Consider the following 19202-nt stretch of genomic DNA (forward strand, 5'->3'; position numbering starts at 1 on the left):
TATTGTCCTGATAAAATTTATGAGCTGAGAGCGCAGGAAGTGTGTCTGCCAAAAGCATTCATACGACTGAGGTTAGATGACCGTGGTCCCGTTTGAAAATAGTTGTAAGTAGGGCGTGACTTGAAAGAATCCCATGTTAAAAGTCTCCATCTCACAGGACTTCATACTGCGCCAACGTTTTTGGAATCTTTTAATTCTCGCTGGCAACAAGAATTAGATGATCTACAAGTCTCTGACTGAAAGTTTAAATCTGAACGATATATTCAATCTCTTTTCTCTGTTCCGTTATTTCACTGAGTAATAATTTCCATTTGTTTGCGCTAATGCGATCTTTACTATCCTTTTTTTGAGACTTTCAAATTTTTGTACTTCCATTATTTCTAACCTCCCCTGCATGTGCACCACGCCAACATTTTTGGAATATTTTCATTTTCACAGATACGCCTCTTCATTGGAAAGAAACACTACCTTTTTTCCCTGATGGCAACACTAATTAGATGATCTACAAGTCTCTGGCTTAAAGTTTACAGTTACACAGTTAGGGACAACTGCGAAATGGGCAGTCAGACTGAGGACTGTTGTATACTACCTTTGTCTGTCAAACTCAGCATGAAACTGTATCCTCTTTGCCTTGTTTGGAATTGCATAATTCACCTAAGTGGTGGCCTGCACATGAAGTAAGAGCATAAAGCCTTGGAACATTGCCCGGCACACCTTTGAATCCAACAGACAGATGGGAGATAACGTCATCCGATCTGGAATATCCTTCCAATGCAGCAATGAAAATGGCAGACTCTATGCATTGGGCCCCGACTCCCGAACTGGGATCTTGTCATTGGCTTCCTTTGTCTGTTATGCAGCGTAAGCTGTCATTAACGAAAGCTAAGCTATTGATTTCTTACCGCCGTATCACTAAGGGAGGGGTATCGCCTTTTAACATCATATCTATATAGTTTCGGTTTATGTAACATGCTGCAATTACAAAAGAACTTATTCCAACAAGGGAGCTAATGCCCCCTGCTGGATACAGTTTTTAAATCCTTAATATAGAAAGCACCTACCCAGATTACAAATTCTCCTGTCGTATGTAGTTTTCAGTTCAGTTTAAGATTTAAAATATGATTTACACAAGACAAGCCTGACAAATATTTAGTTTGAACTAAGACCTTAAATAAAATTTCAACAGATTTACTGTATGCATAGGCTATTCAATTTCATTGCCTTAGTGACATATGAAGAATGTTTACCTGATATCCTCTGAGAATTCCATTCACTTTGTCTTGAGGAATTCTAGACCAATGAACTTTAATCAGCGTACTGTTCAGGATCTCAACACTTACATTCTTAGGAGCCACCACTGGAACTGCAATTAAAATACATTTAGAGATTAAAAAGGAAGGCAGCTGTGGAAAGGAATCAGACATGATTTACTTCCACTCCGTTGTTCTGAATAAATAAAACACTGAAAACAATCAAACAAAGACAATTCTCACAAAATGATTAACTCCATCCACCCATTCAGTATCAACCTGCTGCTTTTTAAACTACAGGGCTGTAAGGAGGTAGGACTCAGACACAAGTCCAGAAGGAGCACTGGGCTTGTTAGCAGTCCATCACGGGGCCAACTCAGACACGCTGCTCTCATACACTCACTCATACTTGTGGTAATGCAACAGGAAACAGCAAGAGCATGCAAACTGCACACAGTCAGGGCCATGGCCAGGATAGATAGATAGATAGATAGATAGATAGATAGATAGATAGATAGATAGATAGATAGATAGATAGATAGATAGATAGATAGATAGATAGATAGATAGATAGATAGATAGATAACCATGCTCACTCCTACCACACCAATGTGGACTTGCTAGTCAGCCTCACACACTCAAACCAGAGTACTCAAAGAGCTGTGGACAAGGCCAGGAGTTGAACCCACACTCCAGAAGTCAGTAAGGCATGTGCGCTGAGTGCAATGGCATGCTGCTCAATGTAACATCACATTAGTTATTTAGCCAGTCAGTCATTATCCAACCCGCTATATCCTAACACAGGGTAACGAGGGTCTGCTGGAGCCAATTCCGAGTCGGCACAAGGCAGGATCAAATCCCAGGCAGGGTGCCATCCCACCGCAGGGCACACACACACACACACACCCAGCACACACTAGGAACAACGTAGGATCACCACTGCACCTAACCTGCATGTCTTTGGACTGTGGGAGGAAACCGGAGCACCTGGAGGAAATCCAGGCAGACACGGGGAGAACATGCAAACTCCACGCAGGGAGGACCCGGGAAGCAAACCCAGGTCTCCCTACTGCGAGGCAGCAGCACTGCGCCTCCGTGCTGCCCTCATTAGTTATTTACTTTATATGAAATTCACATCATTTATAGCAAGAACAACTATTGACATATTGCAGATGATACAGGCTAAAAATGTATTTCTTACCAAAATGCAAAAAAAATTTGTGGCTACTTATACTTACAATCCTCAGCTGAGTATCCAACAATGGCTTCTGGCTGAGGAGCACCACCATACTGATTTATTGCCTGAACTTTTATTTCATACGGCACAAAGGTCGGTGTATTCTTTATAAAGAAGGGATAGTTCTTTACAATTTGTTCATTCCAGTTTTCTTCAGTCCCCCTACGTCTCCAACTCACTTTGTACTCCAGACCTGGACCATTGTATTCTAAAGGGCTTAAAAGCTGAAGAAAAGATATTCACAACTTTAGTAAGGCAAAGGGGTGCCATTAGGAATAAAAATAATAATAGTATAAGAGCTGCCCCACTCTTCACTTGGCACTAGCAGACAAACTGACATCCATTATACACAGCCCACAAGAGACACTTCAGAAGGCACCACATACATGAAACCCAAGTCTAAAGACACCACGCATGTCAAAAAGTACAACAGTATCACCTGCCTGCTTACGCTCTACAATATACTTACTGAACAACAAAAAGGCTGCAAAAGGCAACACAAGGATTGCAAGAAACAGCTCTTGATAGACTGTGACGTTCCAGCAGGCCACACAGCGTCCCTTCCTATACGCAGAGCAGGCACTGTGATTGGAGCCCATGATCAGAGGACTGATGTGAGGGCCAGGGGCTGCTGGCACTTTGCAGACTTCCATGGTTCAGAAGGTTCAATGGACAGCCAATTGGATTGCACATTTTTGTCGTTTGGTTTATTTAACCTGAGACAGATAACTCCTCCCACAATCCTGTTCTTAGCTATAGTGTACCTGGTTGTATCGCGTAACATCACTGAAGTATAATGTAAAGCGACAACCTCCTCATCGGAGCAAAGCTCCAGAGGTCCGCAGCTTGACTCTATTGGGGTTATTGCTGTTTCAAATTAATGTCGTTGACAGCCATGAGCAGAGAGATGGTTTCAAGTCAACACCATTCAGGAGCGCAGAAAAGTAAATAACAAAAGAAAAACAAATACAAAATGAATGCATGAAGAAGCAGCACTTGCAGCTATGTTTAGAAATGGGAAGGCCCAAGAAGATTCCGCTTAGGACCCCAATTTGGAGAAGGTCGGCACTGATAGGCATACAAAAAATACTGCAACCTACACACAGGACTGATAGACACCAAAAAAGCATTTGACCGTGTCCCACACTTACATAAGATATGGCCTGTACTCCTACACTGCCTACAAACGCTAATGCGACACTGAAGAACAGCACTACATTTACTGTACGTATCAACAACACATACAAATACAAACGAGATGAGGGATCTTCCACGGAGACTCTCTTAGTATTCTCTGGTTTGTCTCACTCTCAGCCCACTATCCAACATTAAACAACACACAGTATGGATACAAAAAAGTCAAAAACTAACGCCAACAACATGCCCTATCACATCTGTTCTATATGGATGGCATAAAGTTATATTCAGAAACAAACAAACCATTACAACCATTACTAGAAATAATTGAAAGATATTCACAAAACATGCACATGGAGTTTGGACTTGACAAATGTAAAACATTTCATGTAGAACAGTGAATTTTTAAAGAAGGTAATGTCAATTGAATCGAGGCCATGGCAGATGGTGAGCTATACAAACACTTCGGGTTCCAACAGGACAAACGTATGCAATACAAACAAATTAAATATACGCTTATACAAAAATATACACAGCATTCTCAAACTCGCCTAATCCAATGGAGGGCTTATCCTGAAAGCATTGGGGGGCAAAGCAGGAACTAAAACCGAAAGGGGTCCTGGGCTATTGTGGCAGAAACTCACACACACATCCACAATCACACATGGACAATTGAAAATTAGCTTAAAATGTAAGTCAATAAGATGCAGAAGTCAAACTGGAGGACTTGGAGAAAAACCAACACAGACGTAGTGAGAACGTCACACAGACAGTGCCTGGATGTGGGGTTCAAACCTGAGATCTGTGGGATCTGTGCAGTAGCAGGGCCACCCACTGTGCCACCATATTATCATAAAAGTGCAGGTAATAATAATTCAACTAAACATCAATTCAATCATCTGTCAAACTGCAAAGAAATAAGCAACAGAGGCAGGGAACAAATCAAAAAATAAATGCAATAGGTGACATTTGCTTACCTCCCATTTAACGATCATTTCATTAGGTGACAGTGCCTCAGTTTTGATATTTTCAGGATTTTTAAATGGTGCTGTAAAGTAAAGACATTTTTAAAGTAGTAGTTAAACATAGTAATGTATTTCACACCAATAGTTTAACTCCTCAATGTCTTGTGCTTATCGTACTTAACCTCAGCCAAGAAGGAAATCAGTTTAGCCAGCAGACAGAGGCCGCCATAGTAAGAGAAACTGAAGAACATTCTCAGAAGCCCCTACATGTGGTGATTTGGATTTGTCTTTTACTGATTTCCATTACCAAATCCCCTTGCCTACTTCCTCAAAACACAGGGTGATCCTGCAGGCACCCAAAGCTAAAGTTTGTTCTCCAAAGATCATCTTTCCCCAAGATACATTACAAAGAAATTCATAAAATAAAAACTTTTGTTATAGGTGGCACAACAAGTTGAAAGTGCTGAAAGCCAGCTAACTTTGCTCACACGACAAAAGCAATAAGTCAGTATCTGTCACCCAGGCTCGGAGTCACCAGGTCAGAGCAGAGTTCAGAAATGATGGCACCACATTGCACCTTTCACTCCCTGCGTTCTCAATATTAGTCATGCTGGTTCTTGAGAAAGCTACTCGTGCTTTTATCTTTTCTCACCTTGATTACTGCAACTCGCTGTATTCTGGGATTAGCAAATCCGTGATACGCAGGTTACAGTTGGTCCAGAATGCTGCCGCTTGCTTTCTGGTTGGGGCAAGAAAGTCTGATTCTGCTTCTCCAATAGTTGCTTCTTTACACTGGCTACCTGTCAGTTTTCGAATTTATTTTAAAATCTTGTTGCTAGTTTTTAAATCTTTACATGGGCTTGCTCCTAACTATTTATCTGAATTGTGTGCTTTACACCAGCCATCCAGAGTGCTTAGATCTTCTGGTCAGTTGTCTCTTGTCGTCCCTCATACCAAGTGTCAAACTAAGAGGGGCAGACGGGGCTTTTACAGCTGCTGCTCCCCTCCTGTGGAACTCTTTACCTCATCATATAAAAAAGTTGTCTACAATTCAAAACGAGCTTAAAGACTCATTTCTATTCACTTGCATTCTGTGACCTTCAGTACTACTAATGGTTTCCTCGTTGTGATTATGTAACATTACTTCTATTTATTATTTATTTTATTTATGTTCATATATTTTATTTCTATTTGTTTGTTTTCTTTTATTCTTTTATTGTAAAGCACTTTGGCCACAGCATTCCTATGTTGTTTTAAATGTGCTATATGAATAAATTGACATTGACATTGGTTTTTGTTTTGGATGTCTCTTCGAATTTCTGTTTGTAAATAAAACATGTACTGCTTAACAGTCTCTGAAGCAATATCTGAGACCTTCTGGCCTGGCCTTGCCTTGCTTATAGTTATAGTAAAAGAAAAGTGGACTTTCACATGCTTTGATATACCTGGGAGTATCCACACCTCATCCGACCGGAAAAGCATGAAGTTAGGAACTTAATATGGACATCCAGAGAATGAAATGCAACACACTATGAAATTACGAAAGATAGCTGTTTATGTTTCCCGCCATGGCTGGAAATGTCTGGCTAGATCAGATAAGACTTGAAGAAGAACATCTAGGGTGTTGTGTGCCCTTCTTCTTCAACTTGAGAGATAAAAGACACAGCAGCACTAAAAGCTGTGCAGAGGTGAGCAACCAAGTGCATCTTGGAACTTGACAGGTAAAGAGAATTAAATCTGCCAAGAGCTGAGAAGAGAAATGCATATGGGGACATTGATAGAGACGGTCCAGGAGAATTCTTTCGATTAAGTGTGCTGGCCCACATTATTGCCCGTACTCCCATTTGTCAAACATCCATCCATCCATCCATTATCCAACCTGCTATATCCTAACATAACAAGCAAAGAACTTTGTGATAGTGCTCACTGTATATCAAATGAAGAGAAGGAACAAGTGAAGAAAGAATCACACTAACCTGTTGGGGGTGTTCTGTACCTTTTTGATGGCTTGCTGGATTCGCTTCTTCCAATTTTATTAACTGCAGACACGCGGAATTGATATTCTAAATGTCCATTCATCCTCACAGCTACTGAGCTGTCATTGCCAGAAACTCTTAGCAATTGAAACCATTTGTTTGGATTCCATCTGTCTTCCTCATATTCAATGATGTACTCTTGGTAAAAGAAATGATCAAAAACAAATAAAAAATGGAAGGATCATCAGCTTTACATTAACTATACCTATAAAAATAAATAAATGATTACAAATTTGATAGATCATCAGATTTATAATACCGTATATAATACGTTTAACTTCTCTCGCGGATAAGTTGGGGCTTGATTTTACTGTGTAATTTCTGGTATTTTATAATGTCGATTGTATATGTCGAATGCGGAGAACTCACACTATTAGTCCAAGAGATTATGATACGCTAACGCCCAACTAAGAGAGTAATCACGGAGCACACTGCCTTTTTTTCCCTATGTATTGTGCCTATGTGACCACACGGTAATACCCAAACTATTCTGAAGCGACATTTGCACTGTTTTGTGTATCTAATATTCTCATACACCTTTATCGTAAGAGCATCCCTTATCTACGATGGAGCGTTCGATCAGAAGAAAATATGAAGCTGGTTTTAAATTAAAAGTCGTTGAAATGGTGAAAGAAATTGGTAACTGCGCTGCTGCAACAAAATGTGATGTGTCTGAGAAACTGATGTGAGATTGGAGGAAACAAGAAGATGTAAAAAAAAAAAATTAACTTTTGAAATTTTGGAATGGACGTATAAGTCGTTGTCTGATTTTATGATCGATTTTTCTGGTTTCAAGACCCAAATTATACAAGAGTATATACGGTAACTGTTCTCTTATTTATAAATATAAATAAACAGATAAATAAATAAATTAACAGATAAATAAAAAAATAAAAAAATAAATAAATAAATAAATACAAATTTGAAGGATCATTAGAATTGCATTAACCATTCTTTTACTTCCTTAAAAAGATCATATGTCATTTTTCATGATATAGAAACTCTCATCGTTGTTTTACAAAATCGCTTACTGAGATAGACAGTGTATTCTCATATTTAGAGTGATAACAGATTATGTGATTTGTTTTGAGGCAGACATTTTCTTACTGCTTAATACATTAAAGTTAAGTCATATCTCACTAAGCCTATCAAAACACAACATATGAGTGAACTTGTACCTCAGTACACAGCCACTATACTGCAGACACAGCCAGCATGCTGGTGAGCTTTGCTGCCGCATCTCAATTGCCTGCTGTAGTGCCGCCATCTTGTGGATAGCTGTAGAATTTTTGTTTTTTGGTGGCAGCAGCTTGTGGAAAATAAGTGCTATAGATAGTTAATCTGTAGTTATGTTGTTGAGAAAACAGTGTAAAGCTGCTGAGGTTTTGAAACAAGTAGATTTGTTGCATAATGACTATTTTATGATAATCACAGTGATCAAGATAGTGATAATCAATCGGATGATGTGGAAGTTGTAGGTTCTGACACTTATGAAGGCATTTCCTCATCATAAGGAAACTGACTTATCAGAACAGTACATGGACATTCTGCTACCCAGTGACAGCAAAGAATCACCAACTACCCAATGTGTTGCGTGTAACAAACACAGACTGTGCAAAGAAATGCATTAAGTTTGCGGCACACGTTTTTCTAGGCTGGCACTCTGCTAGGTGATATGTTTCTAAGACTTTAATTCAAATAGAGATTTTTAGATATGTTACTAGTGAAAATATAGTAATTAACAGTTTCTTCTAAAAATGTTGCTTTCCAATACATTATTTTTATGAGTTTTGATAGAGTTCAGCCATCCATCCATTCATTATCCAACCTGCTATATCCTAACTACAGGGTCACGGGGGTCTGCTGGAGCCAAACCCAGCCAACACAGGGCACAAGGCAGGAAACAAACCCTGGGCAGGACACCAGCCCACCGCAGATAGAGTTCATTATTTATCATATATGTATAGACCTATACTGCAACATCCTGGTAATAAATGGTTCAGCATTCAATGTGTATGAAACAAATGTAAACACTAACAGTTTGTTAATATATTTTGAATTATATTTGCCTCCCAATCAAAGGTAGTACAACAGTCACACCCATCCATCAGTATTCTATAAAAACAAAATCTTCAATGTTAAGGTTACAAAGCTTTGGATTCAGTGGATGGTATTTTTTATTTTAGACACACACGTACATTTATGGGAGTCCACAGTCAACCTACTATTATAACATAATGAAAAGAACCATTGTAAAAATGAAGTGTTCATTTTTGAAAAAAAAAAAAAACTGTAAAAGAAACAAGCATTTGTTGGAATCTGGCATTTAATCAGATGAGGTCATCAACCCGAAGCTAAGCAAGTTCAGGCCCTGCCAGTACTTGGGTGGAAGACCATTAAGGAAAAGCTTGGGGTGCTGCAGGAAGAGGTGTTGGTGAAGCCAGCAGGGGATGCTTACCTTGTGGTCTGAATGTGGGTCTCAATTCCGCAGTGCAGTGATGGGGACACTGTGCTGTAAAAATGACATTTTCGGATAAAACATACAATCGTGGCCCGAACTCTCTGTGGTCATTAAAGATCCCTGGGCATCCTCCAGAAAGTGTAAGGTGTATCCCGATGTCCTGGCTAAAATTCCCTCTACAGCCTTGTTATTCTGGCCCACTAGTCATCCCCTGTGCCTATCTATCTCTCACCTCTTCACCACTTAATAGCTAATATGTGGAGAGTGTACTGGTGCAAAACTGGCTGCCATTACATCATCCAGGTGGATGCTACACATTAGTGACGTCTGAAATCGCTCCCTGCTCACTATGTAAAGCACTTTGAGTAGAAAATCACTATATAAATGTGAAGAATTATTATTAGTCAGTCAGTCAGTCATTTTCCAACCCGCTATATCCTAACACAGGGTCACGGGAGTCTGCTGGAGCCAATCCCAGCCAGCACAGGGCTATTATTATTATTATTAATTTGCCCATGTAGTCTAGGCACCTACCTTCAGCAACAGTGCCAACTGATGTCCATTTTGGACCCAGTGCCTCCGAGTTCTGCCCTCTTGCTTATACTGTAATTTCAGTTTATTTTTATTTTTGCATAGCATTGTTCACTGAGTGCAGATGCATAGCCCAATGCAATACATTAAATAAATGAGTTTCCTGGTTCATCTATCAGTCTACTCCAGAGATCAGGCCACACTTCTTTGATTGTTGCCCCTTTGCTGTTGCCATTTCACTTTTCGACATCGGCACACACCTAGAAGCACAAGCTAAGTGCTCACTGCAGTCGTAACAAACTAAAATGTCTTTGCTCACCTGTATACCTGCTAAGTGGAAATTCCTGTGGAGCCAATGATATCACACAAAATATTTGACTTCTAATTTTGTTCCTTAATTCTAATAATAATAATTCATTACATTTTTATAGCACTTTCCACACTAGTTAAGGTGCTTTTCATAGTGAGTGGGGAGCCACTTCAACCACCACTAACATGCAGCACGCACCCGGATGATGTGACGGCAGCAATTTTGTGCCAGTAAGCTCACCACACTTTAGTTAATAAATGGTGACGGGGGTGAGAGACAGTTAGCTGATTAGAGATGGAGGATGATTAGGGGGCCAGAATGACCAGGTCGTGGTGGGCAATTTAGCCTTAAACACTACCACACTTTTTTTTAGTATACTAAGAATGCTAATTTAAAGGAAATTCATTTTGTCTCTTATCTTTTCTTATATCCAGCAGCCTATGTCCTGATTACACTCCTGCCCCCCCATTGCTCCCTGTATACAGCTTCATTATCTCCCTTTGTGTGTGTGAGCTCATTTTAGGCACTTTGGATTCCTTCTGTACCTTCAAAATGTGTGTGGTGGTGGGTTAAATGTAACAATAATGCATTTGTAAATGTGTTTAGCCTTGTAAGGAATATTTTATGAACATTGCTTAAAATAAATGGTATAAAATAATAATTTGCTCCTTTACTTGTCTAGGGGTAGAGAGTGCATTTACCAGTTATTGGGCTGTTATGGCTGTCTTGAGGAGTCCACCTCAGGGTCACACTGCTGCTGTTTGCTGCAGACACCTCCAGGTCTGTTGGTGGATCAGGCACATCTGAAATAAAGCAGCACAATACAACATTATTGTCTTAAAAATTACAGGTTATGACTGAGCTCAGGTACTGAGATACAAGAAGCCAAAAATAATCAAAGGATCATGCTCTTTGATCACCTGGCGACTTCAACCATCTAATCTCTGAACTCACTTTTTTACATTCAGGGGATTTGTGAGTGAGGAAGACAAAGAAAGAATGTTGCCTTTCAAAGGCACACTGGCTACGTAAAGTCTAGATTAACAGATAACTCACTCACCAGCCAACAGAAGCAGAAAATGTACCAAAATGTACCAAAAATAAGGAAGGAACAAAGACGCTAACATTGTGATCTCAAAGACAACTAATCTGATGCTGTATTTCATGCCATTCACAGCTTGTCTTTTATGTTAAATGGATGCTATTTAATATATACACCATACTCTTACTCACTAAAAAACAAAAACTCCTCCCAGAGAAATGACATACATAGTCAGGCCTATTCTAGCTTGTATAATAAGCAACAATTCATAAATATGGAATCAGTGATTAGAACTTTGACCCACTGAATACACACAGCCGCACTTACCCAGCACTGTAAGCTTTGCTGTCGCCGATGCTTCATCTAAAGGGCTCCTCGCTACACACGTGTACAACCCCTGGTCTTCCACGCTCACATTAACTATTTGTAATGTGCTATCATCAAGAAAAAATCTAAAAATGATGAAGGACAGGATGCTGTTAAGTTTCTGGAGACTGTGATACTATCATTTTAAACACAAAGTAAATTTAGGTACAGTCATGGGCAGATATTTATTACGTTTTGTTGATTGTGAAAAGAAGTTAACATATTCTCTGCAAGGTAGAAACTTAAACATGACATATTTCTACAAATTTAAATCTGTAATTGTTATTTATTTGCTGAACTTAAAGGTCTTGAACGAATGAATTCTGGGTACATATACAGTATTTAGGTCTAGTGTTTTTTGATTGTGCCTTATACACTTTCTTGCATTAGGAATTTCTTCATTTTTGCATACCCCTTGGAGTTAGAGCACAGGGTCAGCCATTATACGGGACCCCTGAAGCAAATGCACATTAAGGGCCTTACTCAAGAGCCCAGCAGAGTAGGATCTCTTTTGGCAGTGACCTCCTAGAAACCAGCACAGATCCTGAGCCTCAGAGCCACCACTCCACCCTATTAGATGTGCACAAAAAGCATTGAGATACATCAGTTTAAAAAAGAGATGTCTGTGATCGCATTAAAGAATGCATGGAAAATGACTCAACCACAGTATTTCTTGGATTTGCCTGCAATTTAGAAAGCATAATAATTCTCAGGTTCTCTAAAATAAAAAGGGAAAATTTAATATACTGTACAGCCTCAAGATCATATCCAGACCGTCAAATAAAATCTTCCTGCTGGAAAGTGTAAAGGCACCTGAAACTGTTTGTAGATAGACAGACAGACAGACAGACAGACAGACAGATAGATAGATAGATAGATAGATAGATAGATAGATAGATAGATAGATAGATAGATAGAAAATCTAACACAGCAAAATGAAAAATTGCTGTACTTTATATAATGCAAGCTAATGGTTAACCGATGTCTGAAAAGTGAGGTCTGCATTTAAAATGGTGAGGTTTAATTAAGCAAGTTTGTGTCTCAGATTGTAAAATGTAACTTGCAGTGATTCTTAAGCTTTAACAATGTAAATTAGTTAATTTAGTTAATTAGTTAAGCTATTTGGTTCCCCATTTGAACACCGACCTTGGTTATTTTTTGTACAATACTTTTCGAATTGACTCAGTACAAATTTAAATATTAAAGAAACTTTCTTCAGTTTTCTTGGACCGGAGCATTTCTTACAGTTCATCCCTCTCTCCCTTTGATATTTACGACTTTCAAGCCTTTGCCTCACTTTTGGGCCTGTACAGGTCATAAGACAGCCTGTTAAGTTTGGGACCAGGCTGCCTGAGTTTGTGAGGCCTACCCTTCTATTGTAGACCTGTGATGGAGGGCAGGTCCAGCTTGTGTTTTTTTAAAGCCTGCTCTCTTTTTAAGCTTTATGGCAGACGGGATCAAACATAAATTGTGATGATTTCCAGGACCAAGAAGCTCAACTAAGACTTCTAAATGAAAGGCTATGCCCAAAGGCTCCAAAGATGGCACAGAAGTGAAAATGAGCCTGAGCATAACCTCAACAAACAGCTTTTGGCCTACATTAAAGAAAAATATTTTCAAAGGAAATCCACAGGGTCAAAAAAACAAATCAAGCTGTATTTAATATTTATTAAATCAAACAACTACAAAACAAATATTAAAAATTAAAGAGCAAAAATGGATTTCTAAAAATAACCCAAGTTAAATACTAAGTACATTTATATATGCTGTGGCTATTTTGTTTTTAAATTTTTATTTTTCAAATTTGATGTATTTTCTTTTATTATGATTATTATTACTATTATTTTCTATTTTATTCATTTTCTAGGTGCTGCCTCTTTACTTGTGCCAATATTCCATGTCCTTTATAGATGGTTCCCCAGGAAGAGAGGCCACCTTGACATCACCACTACTGAGCCCAAGACCAGAGGAGTGAAGATCTGGCAGTGTTTTCATTGAAGACTTTTTGCTATGTGTGTAAATTTTGTTTTTGGATATTTCTGTTTTTTCTGACTATTTTTGTACTGTCTTTGGATTCTGGTCCTGCCTTGGTGTCTTGTTTTTCTTTCCCCTCAGTATCCCAATTTTAGGCACCTCTCTTCTGCTCTTTCAACTCCTTTTATTATTTTTTTTGCTTGAATAAATATTTTTCATTTATAAAGGATTTCTGTTGCCTTTTGGGTCACAAGCTAGAGTTTTTCTGTGGTTCTCCCTCTCTCAGGGCATTTTTAGATTTTAACTTTTTCTTTTTCAGTTTTTTTTTTTCATTTTTGGGCCTAGCTGGGTCAAGGCCTGCAGTTAGCAGTTGGAGTGAGCTGGACTGCATGGGTTTCTACTGGGATGGCTAGTAATGGTCCTGGCCTGGTTTAGTAGCTGCCTTTGCAGGCCTCACATCCTTTTGCCATGTTTGTCACTCCATTTGATGACAGAAACAAGTAACATAGCCAAAAACAGCAATATGAGAATTGTTGAAAGATCAACAAAAACTTTACAATAAATATGAAAGCAGAACTTGGAGCTGAACAACAAAAGTTAGGCAAATTAGCAAACGTCTCAACAGAGAACTGATGCTAATTGATGATATCTGTAGGCCTGATCAGATCACACCTGAGGGCCCTAAAAATGATTATAGTGAAAAGAATCAGGATATAGTTATGTACATAAACAGTGAATACAGGAAGAACAGGGGGATCACAAACTTTAGAAAAAATGAAATCTATACTAATAAAAGGCAAAGCCCTCACTGACTCATCACTAATTCTCCAACTTCCTGTGTGGGTAGAAGGCTGAAATTTGGCTGGCTCATTCCTTACAGCTTACTTACAAAAGTTGGGCAGGTTTTCATTTCCAAATTCTACGAGTAACGGTCACAACTGGAACCTATTTTTCTCCATATACTGTAATGGACGTTAGCTCGATGGCTGTGGGGGGCGGAGCTGCGTGTGACATCATCACGCCTCCCACTTAATCACGTGAACTGACTCTGACCGCAGTACGTAGAAAAGAAGGAAGAGCTCCCAAAGAGCGCAGAAGAAAAACGCTGAATACTTTATTCGCGAGATACAAGTTTAATGAGAAGACACGAGGTATAAACGAGACTTTGGATCACTTTGTAAAGGAGTTAAAATTGCTGTAGCGAGAAACTTTTAAGTGCCGGGTCTTAGCTAACATTAAATAAAGCCGTGGACATTGCAACATCACACAAGAGAGCAGCTCACGTGAACTGACTGAACGCAGTACGATTGATCACTTCCATGCAACAAAACTGTTCAAAAAACACATTACACAATTGACAAGGTAGGAAAAGAATATGCTCCGAATTGAGCTCCACAGCTAACGTGGTCTTACTCACAGAAAAATCCACAAGTTAATACACACGCTGTCTCTAGAGTTTCTCCACACTCAATGTATTCCTCGCATCCCCTTTATACCCTCTGATCTCCCATTTCAATTCAGATGCCTCCAATTTCCAGAAGGGCTCTGCTGCGTGATGACAAGTAATGAGTCTCAGGGACAGACCCTACAAAACGATGCCATTGATTTCAGGCAAGATTGCTTTTCTCCTGGACAACTATTCGTTGCATTCTCAAGAGTGAGATCGCGCAGCTTCATCATATTACAACCGGAATGCAGCCAGAAACTTTTAAATGCCGGGTCTTAGCTAACATTAAATAAATCCATGGACATCGCAACATCACACAAGAGAGCAGCTCACATGAACTGACTGAACACAGTACGAGTGATCACTTCCATGCATCAAACCTGTTCAAAAAATGCATTACACAATTGACAAGGTGATGGCCTTATATGTCGTTCGTTTATAAAACAGCGGTGTAAAGGCTCCTTCACAAAAAACCAGCAGAGCGTCTTATATGACCAGGCAGTCAGCTAAAGAAGGGAATCAATAAATATCTATAATCGTAATAAACGAACAAAAAATAACGTACAAGCGCGGATTAAATAAAGGAAATGGGTACCTGAACAGTAAAGTAAGTCTCGAATAGCTACACAATAACTATAAGAATTGTAATAAACGAACAATAAAACAGTACAGAACCGCAAAGCAAGGAGAAACGACTGCCTTATATGGCGTTCGTTTATAAAGCAGCGGAGAAGCTGTGTGAACGCAGCTACACAAAAAAACAGCAGAGCGCAACACTCTGAATGTACTCCTCGTTTCCCTGTTACACCCTCTGATCTCCCATTTCAATTCAAATGCCTCAAATTTCCAGTAAGGCTCTGCTTCGCGATGACAATTAATAAGTCTCAGGGACAGACCCTACAAAAGGTTGCCATTGATTTGAGGCAACATTGCTTTCCTCCTGGACAAAACTATACGTTGCATTCTCAAAAGTAATCTCAGTGCACAGCTTGGTCATATCACAACCGGACTGCTGAACTGACAATGTGGTATACAAAGAGATTCTTAACAGATAGTTATTGGTATATTTTCCTTCAGTTTAAAAAGGTTTTCTTTTCTTCTTAATAAAAATTTAAAATCAGTTCTTTGTCGCTGCGAAGCGCGGGGATTTTGCTATATACAGTATATATATATGTAGATATATATGTATGTATGTATGTATGTGTATATATAGATATATATATGTAGATATATATATGTATGTATGTGTATATATATATGTAGATATGTATACTGTATATATGTAGATCTGTATATATATGTATATATGTGTCTGTGTATATATATTGTGGTCCAGGAGGACCGGAGGAGGGCTTGTGCCTCCTCCAGACCGCGAGGGGGCGTCCGTCCTGGTTATGTTGGGGACCTCGGGTACAGGGCTTGGAAGCCAAGCCCTGTAGGGACCCGTGGCCACCGCCAGGCGGCGCCCTGGTGCCGGAATATCCCGTGTGGTACCCAGGCCGGGGCTGGAGCCCAGCCAGGATGCCCAGGAGGACCGGAGGAGGGCTTGTGCCTCCTCCAGACCGCAAGGGGGCAATCGCCCTGGTTGTATTGGGGGCCATTGGGTTGTATTGGGGTAGAGGGCTTGGAAGCCCAACCGTGTAGGGGCCCGTGGCCACCGCCAGGCGGCGCCCGGTGCCTGAGGAACCCTGGAGCCGAGCACTTCAGCCACACCAGGAAGTGCCGGGGTGGAAGAAGACAGGAGACACCCGGACGGCTTCCGGGTGCACAGCCGGCACTTCCGCCACACAGGGGTGTGTCCAAAGGGGAGTGCCGGGAAGCAGCTGGAGCCGATCCGGGTTCCTACTTAAGGGGCTGCCTCCCTCCAGTCATCGGCAGAAGTTGGGTGGAAGAGGACGGAGCTGGAGGGATGACTAGAGGCGACCAGGAGAAAGACAGAGAAACTGTGTGGCCTGGACATTGGGGGAAGCAGTGCTGGAGGCACTGGGGTTTGTAGTGCACGTTAAAATTGTAAATAAACGGTGTGTGGTGGAACCATGTTGTCCGTCTGCCTGTGTCCGGGTCCCAGTCCACAATATATGTATGTGTATGTGTGTATATATATGTATATTTATCTGTATGTATGTATATATGTATATGTATGTGTGTAAATATGTTGATATGTGTATATATGTAGATATATGTAGATGTGTATACTGTATATATATATATATAGATACAGTATGTGTATGTGTAGATATGTGTATATGTAGATATGTTTATATGCATATATGTATATGTATATATGTTTATATGTGTGTGTGTGTGTGTGTATATATATATATATATATATATACATATATAGTGATATTTGGCCGGCTTATCATCCCGGCCAATACCCCCAGGCCGACAGATGAAGCCCTCCCTGCAGTATGGGGGTGCCCTGAAGACCAGCAGGGAATCATGGACGATGTAGTTTTTATTCTCAGCCCTGCTGGATACCTCAGGGGCCGCAAGAGGGTGCTGCAGGGAGGACCGAGGACTCATTTGTGCCCTATGACCCGGAAGCTCGTCATAGGAAGAGCGACGGGCTTCCGGGGTGAAGAAAAGAATTTTTACCTGACCCGGAAGTGACTGAGGATCACATGGACTGGGGATTGAGAACACTTCCGGGTCAGGGATTATAAAAGGACTGTGGGAGCTCCCAGACGGCGAGCTGAGCTGGGTGAAAGGGTGGTAACGCGTCTGGGAGCTGGATGATTGTTTATTGAATTATTGTGTGTATTTAATGAGTATTGTGGTGAAGAGTGAGCTTTGTGCACTGTGGCAACAAAATAAAGTCAACAATTGGACTTTTACCTGGTGTCTGGAGTCGTGGACAGGGGTTCAAGGGAGCGAGAGCGCCCCCTATCGTTCACAATATATACATATATATATATATATGACAACAACACTCATAATATTAACAAAACAATTACATTGACAATCATGTTACGTTATTTTTAAAATGTTTCCTTTTCTTTTTCATAACTTCTTTAACACACTACTTCTCTGCTGCGAAGCACGGGTATTTTGCTAGTATTTAATATACTATAATAAGACAAAGTCACAGTCCTAACACAAATAAACAAACACAACTCTCTGTCTGCAAATATTTGGACTAAATAGCCCTCAGCAGTGGCCCCTTCAAGCACCTTCTACAAGATGCCATGGGGTGTGTAATTATAAATCTTCTCCAAGAGTCCAAGTCACGTGTTGGCAGGATAAACAGCCATGCAAGGTCAAACATTCAGTTCCATGGCCATATTTGCTTCTTTGTTTCAGTAGGGCCTCCATGGCAGTGCCCAGTCTGAAGAGTCTGACTCTTTAGTAGAAGGAACACATGCTCTTTCACTGCATTTTAAAATGAGAACCACCATGACAGCCTGGCAGTCTCAATGCCCTGTTGCTGCCTTCCACACAACACTGACGTAGATGTTAACCAAATGCCCTACTTTATTTAGCACTTTCAGCATTTCTGACCAGACCACACACTTAAGATGTACAGTATATGGACAAACACACCTACCTGCTGCCATTTGTGTAATTAAAGAAAATCTCTTTGTTGTTGTGTCTCCATGAAATATGCATGTCATATATGAATGCTGAATCAGTCTTTATCTGGCACATTAATTCAGCCGAGCTTCCTCTTGGAACTGCAACATCTTCTGGTGACTGTGTTATCTTTGTAGCATCTGTGGAGCACAACCAAAAACAATGAAAGCAAGTGGATCATTAAAGTTTTATGGGATATTCAGGGTTTCCTCAAAAACATCTCAAAGATGTGCAGGTTAGGTTAACTGGCACCTCAATACTGACCCGATTACAGTGCATGTTTGTGAAGGCACCCTGAGATGGAGTAACATAATGTCCAGTGCTGGTTCCCATTACCCTGTACAGGCTATGTGGATGAGAAAATTAACAAATGGATCATTACAGTGATGCCTAGTCAACAAAATGATTTAATATGCCAGTTCCCAAAAACAATGAGAGTATGATGCTTCTGAAGAGGAAGGAACCAGCAGAAATTGAGACAATAGATGTGGCTTTAGGATTATTGCACTGGTACATTTTTAATATACTTTCTCTTTTAACAAATTTAGTGCAAGATGGTGCAGATATTAGTGCTACTGTCTCATGTACCCAGTGTCCTGTTTTCAAATCCTACCCTGGTGATTGTCTGTGAGGGGTTTGTATGTTCTCCTCACATTTGAATGGATGTTTCTCCGGTTTTCATCACAGTGACATGCATATTAGGTTAATGGCTGTCTCCAAATTGGGCCAGTGTGTGTTAGTGGGCTCTATAATGGGCTGGCACCTCTGTGTCTGATGCTGCCATGAAAGGCCCTGGGCCCTCATGACCACAAATTGAACAGAGTCTGACAATGTTACGCTTTGTTAGTGCAAGCTGAGCCTGTCTGAGGATCA

The 19202-nt window shown here is 40.2% G+C and overlaps 1 protein-coding gene across 4 annotated transcripts in view; it reads right to left on the reverse strand.

Annotated features, from left to right (window-relative positions):
- Positions 1-19202, reverse strand: part of chl1b (cell adhesion molecule L1-like b) — a 150906-nt gene that overhangs the window by 21372 nt on the left and 110332 nt on the right. For all 4 annotated transcript variants that reach the window (XM_039747883.1, XM_039747860.1, XM_039747876.1 and 1 more), the window contains 7 exons: positions 18304-18469; positions 11297-11421; positions 10629-10730; positions 6566-6763; positions 4602-4672; positions 2489-2711; positions 1248-1363 (listed from right to left, as the gene is read on the reverse strand). In XM_039747883.1, coding sequence (XP_039603817.1) covers positions 1248-1363; positions 2489-2711; positions 4602-4672; positions 6566-6763; positions 10629-10730; positions 11297-11421; positions 18304-18469 — 1001 coding nt within the window. The remainder of the gene's footprint in view (positions 1-1247; positions 1364-2488; positions 2712-4601; positions 4673-6565; positions 6764-10628; positions 10731-11296; positions 11422-18303; positions 18470-19202) is intronic.

This window comes from Polypterus senegalus, chromosome 1 (genome assembly GCF_016835505.1).
Source record: "Polypterus senegalus isolate Bchr_013 chromosome 1, ASM1683550v1, whole genome shotgun sequence".
Taxonomy (NCBI): domain Eukaryota; kingdom Metazoa; phylum Chordata; class Cladistia; order Polypteriformes; family Polypteridae; genus Polypterus; species Polypterus senegalus.